Raw genomic sequence first — 13,416 nt, 5'->3', positions numbered from 1 at the left:
GGGTCTGGATCTGTGGCTTCCCTTAAGCTGTTTCCTAGGACCCAAAAGGCTTTCCTGATACCTATTTCTTTTTCTTTCTTTCTTTTTTTTTTTTTTGTTTTTTTTTTCTTTTTTCTTTTTTTTTTTTTTGGTTTTTCGAGACAGTGTTTCTCTGTATAGCCCTGGCTGTCCTGGAACTCACTCTGTAGACCAGGCTGGCCTTGAACTCAGAAATCCACCTGCCTCTGCCTCCCAAGTGCTGGGATTAAAGGCGTGCGCCACCACCGCCCAGCCTGATACCTATTTCTTATGTGTGGGACAGAGATTCACTTGAGTTCAAAGTACAGGCTACACCTTCAGTGTGACGAACACTTTTATTTAATGGGTAAATGTTAAAACATTACAGAAACAAACCATTTCCCAAGTAGACTATTCCTTAAGAACAAATCTGAGTCTACCCTAGCATCCTCAAGCTTCTGTTAGCTTAAATTACCCAAATAAAATAAGGCTTCTGGCTTATTCAGTTACATATTTATATAGTGTGGTGGTTTGGATGAGATCGGCCTCCATGGGCTCCTATGTTTCAACACTAGGTCCTCAGTTGGTGGAACTGTTCGGGTATTATTAGGAGGTATGGCCTTGGAGGAGCTGTGTTATGTGGGGGGAGGCTTTGAGGTTTTTAAAGACTCTCGCCATTTCCAGTTAGTTCTCTCTGCCTAGTAATTGGCTGTCTCAAGATGTGAGCTCCAAGCTACTGCCACCATGTCCCTGACATCACGCTCCCTGCCAAGATGGCCGTGAACACTCTCTGAAACTAACGTAAGCCCCACAGAAACTCTTGTATAAGTTGCCTTGGTTGTGGTGCCATCACAGCAAGAGAGAAGTGACCAGGACATGTAGGTAAATGATTTATCTCATGTGGGTTTTTTGGTGCTGAGTGAGCCTTGAGCTCCGATTAAAGGCTTTGCCACAGGCATTACACTTGTAGGGCTTCTCTCCTGTGTGAATCCTCTGGTGGATAATCAGGTGTGAACGCCACCTGAATATCTTCTCACAGTCATCACACTGGTGCAACTTTTTTACAGCGTTCACTTTTTTATGGTTCGAAAGGGTGGGACTTTCAGTGGTGCTCCCAAATTCATAGTACCACTGGGCTCTAGTGTGGATTCTCTGGTGTTCAATAAGGTATGAGCTCCGGCTAAAGGCCTTCCCACATTCACTACACTCATAGGGCTTCACTCCAGCGTGAATTATCTGGTGTTGGAAAAGGGTTGAGTTTTGACTGAAGGCCTTTCCACACTCGCTACACTTATAGGGTCTCTCCCCAGTGTGAATCCTCTGATGGCTGGTGAGCTGTGTGCTCATACTGAAGGCTTTTCCACACTGGATGCACTCATATGGCTTCTCTCCCTTATGGATCCTCTGGTGGTAAATGAGGCTGGAGCTCTGGCTAAAGGCTTTCCCACAGTCATTACACACATAAGGCTTCTCTCCGGTGTGGATCCGCTGATGCTGAATCAGGTGTGAGCCCTGGACGAAGCCCTTCCCACACTCATCACACTTAAAAGGCTTTTCTCCAGTGTGAGTTCTCTGATGGCGAATCAGTCGTGAGCTACAACCAAAGGCTTTTGTGCACTTGTTGCACTTGTAAGGCTTCTCTCCAGTATGGATCAGCTGGTGCTGAGTCAGGCGAGAGACCCACCGGAAAGCTTTCCCACACTCCTCACACTTAAATGGCTTCTCTACAGTGTTATTTCTCTGATGGGCAATAAGGCTTGGGCTCTCTGAGGCTCTTGGCATTTGAGATTTCTCCCCAGTATGCATCCTCTGATGCTGGGCTAGAGTTGAGCTTTGGCTGAAGGCCTTGCCACACTCCTGGCAGGGGTAGGGCCTCTCTCCAGTGTGAGTCCTCTGATGTCTGACGAGCTGTGCTTGCTGGCTGAAGGCTTTCCCACACTCTTGGCAACTGTATGGCCTTTCTCCTGTGTGGATTCTCTGATGATGGATGAGGCTTGAGCTCTGACCAAAGGTTTTCCCACATTCCTCACATCTGTAAGGCTTCTCTCCAGTATGAATCCTTTGATGCTGAATCAGTTTTGAGCTCAGGCGGAAACCTTTCCCACAATCCACACATTTAAATGGTTTCTCTCCGGTGTGGATTCTCTGATGCTGACTGAGTTGTGAACACAGCCTGAAGACTTTCCCACACTCCTCACACCCATAAGGCTTCTTCCCATGACAGTTACTTGTATATTTCTCCTGTATGCAGCCAGATGTTTTCTGACACTGCTGACATCTGTATGGTCTTTCCTGTACATTCATTTCATATGGATCCAGGTTCAAACCTGGTCTAAAGACTCTGCCACACACTTCACAGTTTTCTGATGTGCCCTTCACTCTGTCTCTGTGGTCATCGGGTTGATAACCTAGATCAGTAGCCTGCAGCTCCTTACATTCTTGGACAGCATCCTCTGTGACGTTCTTGGGCATCATGGTCTCACTATTCAAATGGTGCTTCTGGAAAAGTGAGCCACTCACTCTTAGCCCAAGGCTTCTTGGGTAATTCTCTGACCAGACTTTAGAATCCAAATTGTCTCCAAAGCCAGGAATCTGCTTTTTGAGAAGGTTCGTGTACTCGCAGGTCTGCTTGTGATCAGTTCTAACAGCAGAGTCTGAAATAAACACAAAGGAAAAATGTTCCTTACATCTGAGGTCTGAGAAAAAGTAGAGACAACCAGGGACTTGGGGAAGTATCAGCACTACAACACACCCCAAGTGCAAAGTGTAGCAAGGAGATACAGAGGGAAACCCTCACAATTTAGCTCATTGGACAGTGATGATATGCTTATGCCTACAAGACAGAGTGCTGAGAGCCTCATGTGTTAAGAGGGTCCACAAGCAGAGTCCACCCTATTGGGCACTGAGGAATATTCTATAGTATGCAAAATGAGATGGGGCCGAGCAAGCCTGAGGACAGTCTAGAATTCGTCAGAGGCCAGAGGCCCCCAAGCATGTTATCTGGCAAGTAAGGACAAAAGGGGGTCTGACCAAAATATGGGAATGAGATCGGGGCTGAAGAAGAAAGAGGTGGTGTCTTAGCAGGATGGACCCAGAACAGAACTGTGTGCTCAACCTGTCCACGGCTGTCCTCTAAGGCAGGCTTCTCTGAGAAGGACCCAAACCGCAAACCCACACCTGGCAAGACTTGCTATAGGTGTGATGGTTAGTTTTTACTGACAAATTGGCACCATCTAGGATTACCTGGAAAGAGGAAACCTTGACTAGAAACTCCAGATCAGTCTGTGAGATTGTCTTGATTGACGATTTATTATGGAAAGACCTAGCCCACAATGGGCAGCATCAACACTGGGCACCTGCATCTGGACTGCATAAGCAAGCAAGCTCAACATCGGCCAGAGAGGAAGAGAGTAACAGTGTTCCTCCGCGGTTCTTGCTTCATTTTCTACGCTGACTTCCCATTAGGATGGCTTATTACCTGGAAATGTAAACTGAAATAAACTCTTTCCTTCCTAGGTGGTTTTAATCAGAATGTTTTATCATGTGCCACAGTAAGGTTAGAGTGGCTATACCCAGTAGTTCAGACTGACTTCTTTCCTGGAGCAAGCTCATGCAAGGGTCTTAGTGCTCAGAACCTCCAAGAGGCCTTCATGACATCTACTTTCCTTCTAGACTCTCCAAATTCACACAGGCTACCTGCCTGTCCTGATCCAGATTTCTCTATGGACATCAAGTACATGACACATAACCACTGAATGAACAAGTGTTTTATGTCCTTGTCTTTCTGTGGATTAGCCTTCCCAGAGGTGGCCACACACCTAGCTGTGGTTCTTTCTGGGGCTGGCCTCCTCTGCAGTGTTCCTCAGCTATCCAGCCTGGTGACCAGGACTCACCCCAGCCTCCTACTGTTTCAAGACCTCACCTCAGCTCCTTCTTATTCGGATCTTCTCTGTGACAAGGCCTGGGCCTCACCTGTCTGGCAAATCCTTGGTGCCTCTGTCCCTTCTGCTCCCTGTAGATCAAGGACCCATGGCTCTTGTCCTTGCTCCAGCCGGGAGATCAATTCAGGCTTAAAGACCAGGAATCCTGCTGTGTGAGAGAAGGAGATGCTGGAAATATGTTCTGGAATCGGCTGCCCTCCTAGTTTTCAGCCATGAAGGACAGGAGCTGAAAACACACACACACACACACACACACACACACACACACACACACACACACGTATATGTATATGTATGTGTGTGTGTGTGTATATATATATATATATTTTTTTTTTCATATGCATGCAGAGCCTATTCGGGAGGGTGTTAAGAGATGAGGCACTGGATACACATGAGTCCCTTCTCTCCAGCTTCTTAGACTAGACAGAAGGGGGCACCCAGACTTCTACAATCTTCAGGGATTAGCTGGGTGGTAGTGCCACACCCTTAATCCCAACACTCAGGATGAAGAGGCAGGTAGATCTCTATTGAGTTCGAGGCCAGCCTGGTCTACAGAGTTCCAGGACAGCCAAGACTATACAGAGAAACCCTGTCTTGAAACAACAAAGCAAAACAAACAACAAACAAAATAGTAAGGAACTGAATGCAGCAGTTGACATTACAAGTGGTGGTCCCAGACGCCAGTTCCTAAAAGTGGAGAAGGTATATCCAATCAGGGGTCAGCGAAGCGGGGCTAGAGGTGGCTCAACAGTTAAGAGCGCCCACCGCTCTTCCAGTGGACGTTTCCCAGCACCTACAGGGCAACTCTCAAGTGTCCATAATTCCAGTTTCAGCAGGTAGACAGACATGATACAAGCCAAACACCCATACACACTGAAAAAACCAGAAAGGTTAACAGAAGCCCTAAGCTTGAAGCTTCCTCTAGGATTCTCACAACAGGGTAAGGGAGGCAGAGAAGTGTACAAGACCCAGCAGGCATGTCTAACCTGCAGCCCAAAAGCCACATGTAAACAAGGACAGTTATGGATGTGACCCAACACAAGATCACCAACTTATTTAAAATGTCAGGTGCCTTTTTGTTTTAGTAACTCAATTGTAAGGCTCTTGAATGGGAACATTGTGAAGGATATGTCACAATATCAAAAAGTTAGACACATGGTACACCAACAGGCTCAAGCTTTACACACAGCCAGGCCCCCACAATCACGAGGAAACAAACATCCTTGGGTCAAGCCAGGCCAGGAGTCGTGGACGCATCAAAGAATATACAACAAAACAGCATAGCCCAGAGGACATTAACCACAAAAGGGTAGCTCAGAGGTGATCAGCTATTTTATGAGTCAAATCCTATACAATGTAGCTACAGCAGTAGATACACATGCCTTTAATCCTAGCACTTGGGTGATGGAGGGAGTCGGTTCTCTGTGGTTTCAAAGCAGTCTACATAGTGATTTCCAGAACAGGGTTACATAGTAAGACCCTGTCTCAAACTAACTAACTAACTAACTAACTAACTAACTAACTAACTAAAAAGCCCTATCAAACTGAAGCCCTGAATATATAAACATAAATCTAAGTAAAAAGAATAAAAGCAGTCAAAATAGGCAAGAGTGGACAAGAAAAAAAGAGGAACAAAGACAGGACAGGACCAGTGCGTTGGTAATACGTCTCAGACTGCTCACATAGCACACAGAGTCCTGAGTTCAATTCCTAGTGCCATCACATAAATTGGGCACTGTGGCCCAGAGATGTAAACTTAGCACTTGGGAGGTGCAGGAAAGAGAACCACAAGTTCAAGTCATCCTCAGCTATGCTGTGCATCAAGAAGTACAGCGGTCAACTCTGGATACATGAGACCACCTTGGGAGGCAGAGGCAGGTGGATTTCTCAGCTGGGTTAGAGAGGACAGCTGAGGCTACAAGGGGAAACCGTGCTGGGGAAAAAAAATTAACCAACCAACAAAAAGCGAAACCAAGACAGAAATCTTTGAAAAGATGATGAAAGTCCTTTAGCCGAACCCACCAAGGTCATCATAAAAAGATGCTGGTAAAAAAAAAAAAAAATCTAGGGCTGGAGAGATGTGTAGAGCACTGACACCCTCTTCTGGTGTGTCTGAAGGAAGTGACAGCGCACTCACACACATTAGAAAGATAAAAATCTAGCCAGGCATGGCACTCGCTTTTAATCCCAGCACTCTAGAGGCAGAGGCAGGCATATTTGTCGGTGTTCTGCCAGCCTGGTCAACATGGTGAGCTCCCAAACAGCCAGGACTACATATCGAAACCCTATCTCAAAAAGTAAAAACAAAGGACAAAATCTGAATACACACTGATGGGTAGAAAATGACGAACTTAGTAAAAGAACAACAGAGGCCGAGCAGACTATCAACAGCTAAGAAAACGCAAATGGGGCCAAGGCAAAGACTGGGCAGCAGAGTGAGACGCCCGTCTCAAAAAGAAAAAAAAAAGTTCAGCAACTTGGTGTTGAAACATGTTTATTATAGAAGCAGAAACTACAGGGAAAAACCAACAGAGTTCCTTTTGAAACTGGGTAGCTTGCCAAGGGACCACCGCAGACCCACTCACAGGTACATAGTAACTGTATGTGCAAAGGGCCGGAGAAGACAGGTAATGCAGACAAAGCGGTATGGTCTGTCACTGAGAGCCACGCAAAAGACATGGCTGCTGTACACCAGGCAAGAAAGCTTAAGCACTGACCTCACAGAAGGTAAAAAATCTCAAAGAAGAAAATCATCACCATTCCTGGCAGGCCAGGACCCGATGGGATGATTGAGCAAGAGGAACAATGTGGTTTTTTTCTTATTACAGTGACATGGGATAAACTATGTGTAAGTTTAAGACAGCTCTTGAAAAGGACAGAGTAAGTTTAAATTGTTGGTGCTGTCATCAGTAGTACCTGTTGTTAAAATTCAAAGGTGTGGGGGCTGGAGAGATGGCTCAGTGGTTAAGAGCACTCACTGACTGTTCTTCCAGAGGTCCTGAGTTCAATTCCCAGCAACCACATGGTGGCTCACAACCATCTGTAATGGGATCCGATACCCCCTTCTGGTGTGTCTGAAGAGAGATACAGTATATGCATATAAATAAAATAAGCAAATTATTTTTTTAAAAAGTAAAATAAAATATATATAAAAATTCTAAGGTGTGTATTTAATGTGCTTTATTTACAACAGGTCTTTTTGGTTTTGGTGAAATCTAACACAAGATATACTAAACACCTAAACACCACAAGTCAATTAGAAAACAAAGGGGCTGCACAGAGACAGGATTCCAGAACTCACAGAGTAACAACCACAGACAGGACAGGACGTCCAAACCCTCAAGACAACTATTTTCTTTTTTATTGTTGTTGTTTTGGTTTTTGTTTTGATTGTTGTTGTTTTCAAAACAGTCTTTCTGAGTAAACCAGGCTGACCTTGAACTCAGAGACTGGCCTGAATCTGCTCCCCAAGGCTGGGATTAAAGACCTGCATCATCAAGCCCAGCCTTGTTTGTTTATTTTTTCCTTTTTGCTCTCTGTGGTACTAGGCACAGACCCCAGAGCTTTATGTGAGAGAACAAGGCTCGACCATTGACCTGCATGCCTTCCAGCCCTTATTCTACCCTACTGATAAAACCTCACAAAACTGGGTTTTTGCCAGCCTGGACTGGATGATCAATTACAGGCCTATTCTAAAGCTGAGAGAGGTACCTGATAAACCAACTACACCCCGTCCCCATCTCCCCTACTCCTGGTCCACCAGCCCAGGGATCCTCTCAAGAACCCAGGACACTCTCCTGTTGTAGGGTACCACCATCATGTGGGATCAGCTCTGAAGGGGGCTCAGTAACAGGTGAGACACACGGCAGCCAGCAAGGAAGGCATTCCACTGTACCACAAAGTTGAAACAAAATACAGAGCTGGGTGTTAAAGCAAGCAGCCTGCAGGGATGGCCACAATGGCAGGAGTCATCTGATGGCAGGGCAGACGGAAAGAACTGACTCGGGTGTCATTGACACTCTGGTTCCAGGACAGGTTTCCCTGGAGATTCCTCACACTAACAGATCTTTTTCCTTTGTTGTTGTTGTTTTGCTTAAGCCATTTCAAGTGTGGGTTCCATTTCTCACCTGATAATTTAATAGGGCAGGAGAAACAGGTTTCACTGGTTCCCAGAAGTCCACTTACCTAGCCTAACCACCTAAGCTGGGTGATGTGTGTAAAGCCTGGAGCTAGCCTGGCATGCTCAGATTCAAGGTTTAGCCCCTAAGGCCCAAGCAGTTAGCATCCACACCCCGCCTCTGACAAGCGCTGTGTATGGAGCAGACCCCCGGGAGTAGCCTCACCTAGTCCAGCCACACTGCTGTGGTTCTCCAGCATCACCTCCCTGTAGAGGGCCCTCTGACCAGAATCCAGACATTGCCACTCCTCCCGGGAGAAGTGCACAGCCACGTCGCCAAACGTCACCGCCTCCTGAAAGGACACACACCAGTATCCCAGATACCCCAGGTGCCAGCTCTACTGTGGCCCTACAAATATGGTATAGCTCAAGCAGGTGACCCATGGGATTGGATTAGAGTCACGGGGATCCTTTTGGCTCTTACATCTTATGAGAAAGAAGAGCCTTAATCCAGGGGAGTGACCTTATGCTCCTCCCCACTGAACAGGCACAGCTAAACTCTGGTCTGGGCAGACATATTCACCGCCTCAGGGACTGAGCCTGGCAAGAGCCACAATGAGGGTCAAAGCTAGATATGTGGTCAGGCCCAGTGGAAAGGGTAGATCCTCAAAGTAGGAAATGGGGGCTTGACAGGAGTGGAGAGGGAATACAGGCAGCCAGGCTTCCTACCATGAGATTGGGAGGGTGGGATCCACTTGTCTTGACTCAGACACCTGTGAGAAATCATGACAAGATCAGAGGTCAGAGTGGAGGAAGCTCCCCAATTCCCAGAGTGATCAGAGGGACTTTGTAACCCCCAGCATCTTTACCACCCATGCCAGATGTACAGACACCCAGATTAGGCAAAGGCAGCACTGACACTGGAATATCCTGAGCCCTCTTGTCTGCGTGGGAGTGCGGGCTTGAGTATTGATGTACGGCTTCTGCAGGGGGATGTGGGGGGTGGAACACACCTTTAGTCTCTGAGTTCGAAGCCAGCCTGGTCTACAGAATGAGTTCCAAGACAGTTAAGGCTACTCAGAGAAACCCTGTCTTCATAAACCAAAAATGAATGAATGAATAAATGGATAGATGACTGCCATAGGCCACACATTCACTGAACAACGAGGGAGACAACAGGGAATTTACAAGAGCTTTGCCTTCATGCGACATCTACTAGACAAGACAAACAGCCACACATAAAATCACATCCATGACAGTGCTGAAGTACAGGGAACTAGAAATGTGTTTAAATGAGAAACTCTGGTAAAGTTTAAAGGATGCCTTATCCCAGAAACCAAGCTGGTGGCTGAGGTAGGAAACACACTTCAGGGCCTGAAAGCGGAGCAAAGGTATCAAGTCTGAAACAAAGGACACAAGGGAAGCAGAGTTAACTGAAGGCAGTAGCAGACAGGGCCAGACATAAAGGTCTTCAGAAGGAAAAAGAGAATCCCTGTTCGCATGTACCAATATTCCAGAATAAGCTGCAGCTGCCCTAAGTCACAAGGATGGCAACACAGGATTCGAGAAAGCCCTCGGGCCCATCCTGGCACACACAAACACCCCACTGTCAGGTCAAAATGGGAGGAAGGATGCTGGCTTCCTAGGTAGCTTTTGGCCCAGGTATCTGGCCACTGGTTAACCCAAGTAGCAGTGAATACTAGAAAAGGGTTCCCCTCTCTGACCCCAGCGTTTGGACAGCCAATGGGAAATCGCGGTCTCAGATACACAAGGGCAAATCCTGAGGTGCCATCTGAGTCCACAACCGTGACAACACTGTCAGCCTCTTGTCACCGACTCCAGGTCATTCAGAGGCAGAAACGAGAAGAGGGATGCTCCCAGAAAGTGATTACTCACGGGGAACTAGAGAGGCTGCAGCCAGCCCCAGGCCTGGAGGGAAGCAGCCTTACCCAGGCTCAACACTGGAGCTTGGGAACAGGCTAGAGGAGCTGGGGTGCTCGGCTATTCAACTCGCATCCGCTGGGACCAAGTCCCCCGCCAAGCACTCACAACAGCTCCGAGCCGCCCGCGCCTTCCATCTCTTTCCCCTTGTCCTGACAACAAGGAAAGCAACTGCGCCTACTCACCACCCTGGTGGCGTCAGGGACCCGCCAACAAGCGAGCCACCGGAAACGGCTTTGCACGCCTATCCCTCTGTGTCCCACCCGGCCGACTTCCGCCCGTTCAGATCCGCTCGCTAGCCAGCGCACCCAGTTGGTTCTCCAGCCCTGCCCCCGAGGTTACAGGGGTTGGGGCGGGGCCAGAAGTTGTCAGCCCCTAAAGTGCTGGGCTAGGGTCTGAGAGGCGGGGCCGGGAGGTGTGGCTGAAGGTCTCGGAAGGCGGAGGCATGACCAGGAGGCGGGGCCAGAGGATGCATTTCTGATGAGAAAGAGCCTACCCAGCCAAAGTCTCTAGCCCCCAAAACCTTTACCAAAGGCTTTCCCTTACCAAAAGTCCCTTTGGGTCCCTGAACCTTAAAAGCTTAAAGAGAGTCTTGAGGAGAAAGCACATCCTAACTTCTCAAGAATGCCAGCGCCCCTGGTCTACAGAATGAGTTCCAGGACAGCCAGGACTACACAGAGAAACCCTGTCTCGAAAAACAAAACAAAACAAAACAAAAACAAAACAAACAAACAAACAAACAAAAAACAAAAAAAAAAAAAAAAGAATGCCAGCCCCGCCAGGCGGTGGTGGCGCACGCCTTTAATCCCAGCACTTGGGAGGCAGAGGCAGGCGGATTTCTGAGTTCGAGGCCAGCCTGGTCTACAGAGTGAGTTCCAGGATAGCCAGGGCTACACAGAGAAATCCTGTCTCAAAACAACAACAACAAAAACAAAACAAAAACAAAACAAAAACCAAGAATGCCAGCGCCTGAGTAAAACCTAATTTTTTTCCTGCCAACTCTGCTTGCCCTAACATTGTTCTTCAACTGTTGGAGAGCATAGGCCTTTAAATTCTAGTAGCAAGGAGACACTAGCAAAGGGAACAGGAGGTTGGCAGAACTAAGTGAAGGGTGGCATCATTGGTGAGAAAGAAAGGAGTGTTTCAAGGAGGATAGAGGGCCTATTGTATCTGCACTGCTGAGAAGGTTCGAGGGGAGAGGACATAGCCTCAGAAAGAGGCACAGAGGGAGCTATGAGGAAGGAGAGAGTGTGTATGCTCATTCTCATGCATGCGTGTGTGAGTGTGCTGTGTATGGGCCGTGTGTGTGTCTGTGTGTGTGTGTGTGTGTGTGTGTGTGTGCCATGTGTTTGTGCATCGAGTCTGTGTGTGTGTCTGTGCTGTGGGTGTGGGTGTCTGTGGTATGTGGTGTGTGTGTAATGAGTATGTGTCTGTGCCATGTGTGAGTGTGTGAGATGTGTTTGTGGTGTGTGCATATGTGACTGTGGCTTCTCTGTGCATGTGTGTGTTGCATGTGTATATGTGTATGTCTTTGTGCCGCGTGTGTCTCTGTGTGTGTGTGTGTGTGTGTGTGTGTGTGTGTGTGCTGGCCCTTGATCTGAGCCTTTCACCTCCCATCTGAAGGCTCTCAGAGCTTCCTGATCATTATTCTATGTCCAAAGTGAATGGGAAAAAAAGGAAATAAAAAGAAAGGGACATGTCTGCTCCTAGGTACGGTGGAGGAGAAAGCTTTATAGATAAAAGGGAGAACATAGCTAGAGGCTGGGACATCTGGGGGAGTCCAGAGTGGACATGACCCTGAGCCTCAGGAGAAAAGGAGTGATGGTGGGGGAGCCACACCCAGAGGCCAGGAGGGTAAAAAGAGTAGACAAAAAGGCCAGGTAACCAAAATGGCTGGATTACATGGATTTCTGTTTCATAGCCATTTCACTATATGGATACATTCTATTTTTTATGTATGTGTGTCTGTGTCTGTGTCTGTGTGAGTGTCCATGGGTGACAGGAGAGAGTGCAGGAACCAAACCCGGGACCTGGAATTACAGATGGTAGCAAGTCACCTGATGTTCGGGATACGTGGATGAACAGGAAGCACTTGACCACGCAGTCATCTCTCCGGCATTCACATGCTTTGCTTTATCTTCTCTCAGCAAGAGCCTGTTATGAAGGTCCTGTTCTTTCTGAACATTAACTATAATTACAAAGGGATTGGTATAACCACTCACTGAGTCAGACAACTTCAGCAGTGAACTCATGCATATTATATCTTCAACTTATCCTTTCATTTTCAGAAAGGGAAAAAAAAAACAAAACCTTTTTGGTTCAAGCTGAGCATGCAAAGAGATAATTCCTGTTAGTTAATTCCTCAAAATTGTACTCTGTGACATTGTACTGAGCATGCTCAGGAATGTACTCTCTAGGGAACATTGCTAGGAGAGGGCTAGCCCTTCTATGAATATGCATAGGCTCCCTGGAGTAAATCTTTATGCTTCCTTTGTTCCAGGAGGGCATCGCTTTAGTTCTCACCCCCCACCCCCCACCCGCCACTCCACTGCCCTGCAGAACACTGATTCAGATCAATCTGAACTGCTGTCCCCCAGGGCAATTTCTGAGAGCCTAACTCTGCTTTATTTGCTTGTGTAGTTTTGAAGTTTGGATTGATTGGCAAGATCAAGTAAAAAGAAAACAAAAAAAAATATGCATTGTTTTATAACTATAATCTCAAGTCAACTGCCCGATGCTTTACCCAAACACACACACACACACACTCACACACACGTTGGGAAGAGAAAATTAATATTTAAAATAAAATTTTGGTCATAATTAGGGGGAGAAAAATATTTGTTCCTCCCCACCATGATTGTGCCAGTATTACAATTTGTAGAAAAGATTAATAAAAATCGGAAAAGCACGACAGGTTGTGGTGGCTCACACCTTTAATCCCAGCACTCGGGAGGCAGAGGCAGGTGGATCTCTGAGTTTGAGATCAACCTGGTCTACAGAGTGAGTTCCAGGACAGGGATACACAGAAAATCCCTGCCTTGAAGGAAAAAAAAAAAAAAGAAAGAAAGAAAGAAAAAGAAAAGAAACACGAACATAGCAAAGCTGCATATAGAGATTTATTTGTACATAATCATTGCCCTGGGTAACTGGCTGTTCCTCCGTCAATGGCTTCAGGTCAGTCCCACTCCAACATGCCATTCCCTGGAGAAATTTTAATTTTAATTTTTCAGATTTATTTATTTTATGTACATGAGTCTTCTATCTGCATGTACACCTGCATGCCAGAAGAGGGCACCAGATCACATTTTAGATGGTTGTGAGCCAGAACCTCTGGAAAAGCAGCCAGGGCTCTTAACCCACTGAGCCGTCTCTCCAGCCCGGAAGGGTTTTGTAAGGGTCTGTGTAACACTGTTACAATCT

At 46.9% G+C, this 13,416-nt stretch overlaps 1 protein-coding gene across 5 annotated transcripts; it reads right to left on the bottom strand.

The window, feature by feature from the left end:
* Positions 1–334: 334 nt before the first annotated feature.
* On the bottom strand, positions 335–10,379 carry Znf7 (zinc finger protein 7). 5 transcript variants are annotated; one of them, XM_034516058.2, is made up of 5 exons: positions 10,182–10,379; positions 8,785–8,828; positions 8,282–8,408; positions 3,970–4,086; positions 335–2,651 (listed from the first exon to the last, which is right to left on the bottom strand). In XM_034516058.2, the coding sequence occupies exons 2-5, from the start codon at positions 8,785–8,787 to the stop codon at positions 889–891; spliced, it is 2,010 nt and encodes a 669-aa protein (XP_034371949.1). In that variant the 5' UTR covers positions 8,788–8,828; positions 10,182–10,379; the 3' UTR covers positions 335–888. The 5 variants fall into 5 exon arrangements, with proteins under 5 accessions (XP_034371949.1, XP_034371951.1, XP_034371950.1 ...); XM_034516060.2 differs by having other exon boundaries at positions 3,970–4,083; XM_034516059.2 differs by lacking the exon at positions 10,182–10,379 and adding an exon at positions 9,952–10,168.
* Between the last annotated feature and the right edge of the window lie 3,037 nt (positions 10,380–13,416).

The sequence above is a fragment of the Arvicanthis niloticus genome, chromosome 13 (genome assembly GCF_011762505.2).
Source record: "Arvicanthis niloticus isolate mArvNil1 chromosome 13, mArvNil1.pat.X, whole genome shotgun sequence".
Taxonomy (NCBI): Eukaryota; Metazoa; Chordata; class Mammalia; order Rodentia; family Muridae; genus Arvicanthis; species Arvicanthis niloticus.
This window is presented reverse-complemented; position numbering and strand designations above follow the sequence as displayed.

What these genes read in the sequence shown, in the direction of transcription:
- Znf7 (XM_034516058.2), bottom strand. An exon ending in CAGCAGTGTGGCTGGACTAG is followed by an intron (nt 4,087 to 8,281) that starts GTGAGGCTACTC and finishes TCTCTCACACAG; the next exon opens with CAGGATTCCTGGTCTTTAAG. An exon ending in ACCAAGGATTTGCCAGACAG is followed by an intron (nt 2,652 to 3,969) that starts GTGAGGCCCAGG and finishes TGTTTATTTCAG; the next exon opens with ACTCTGCTGTTAGAACTGAT.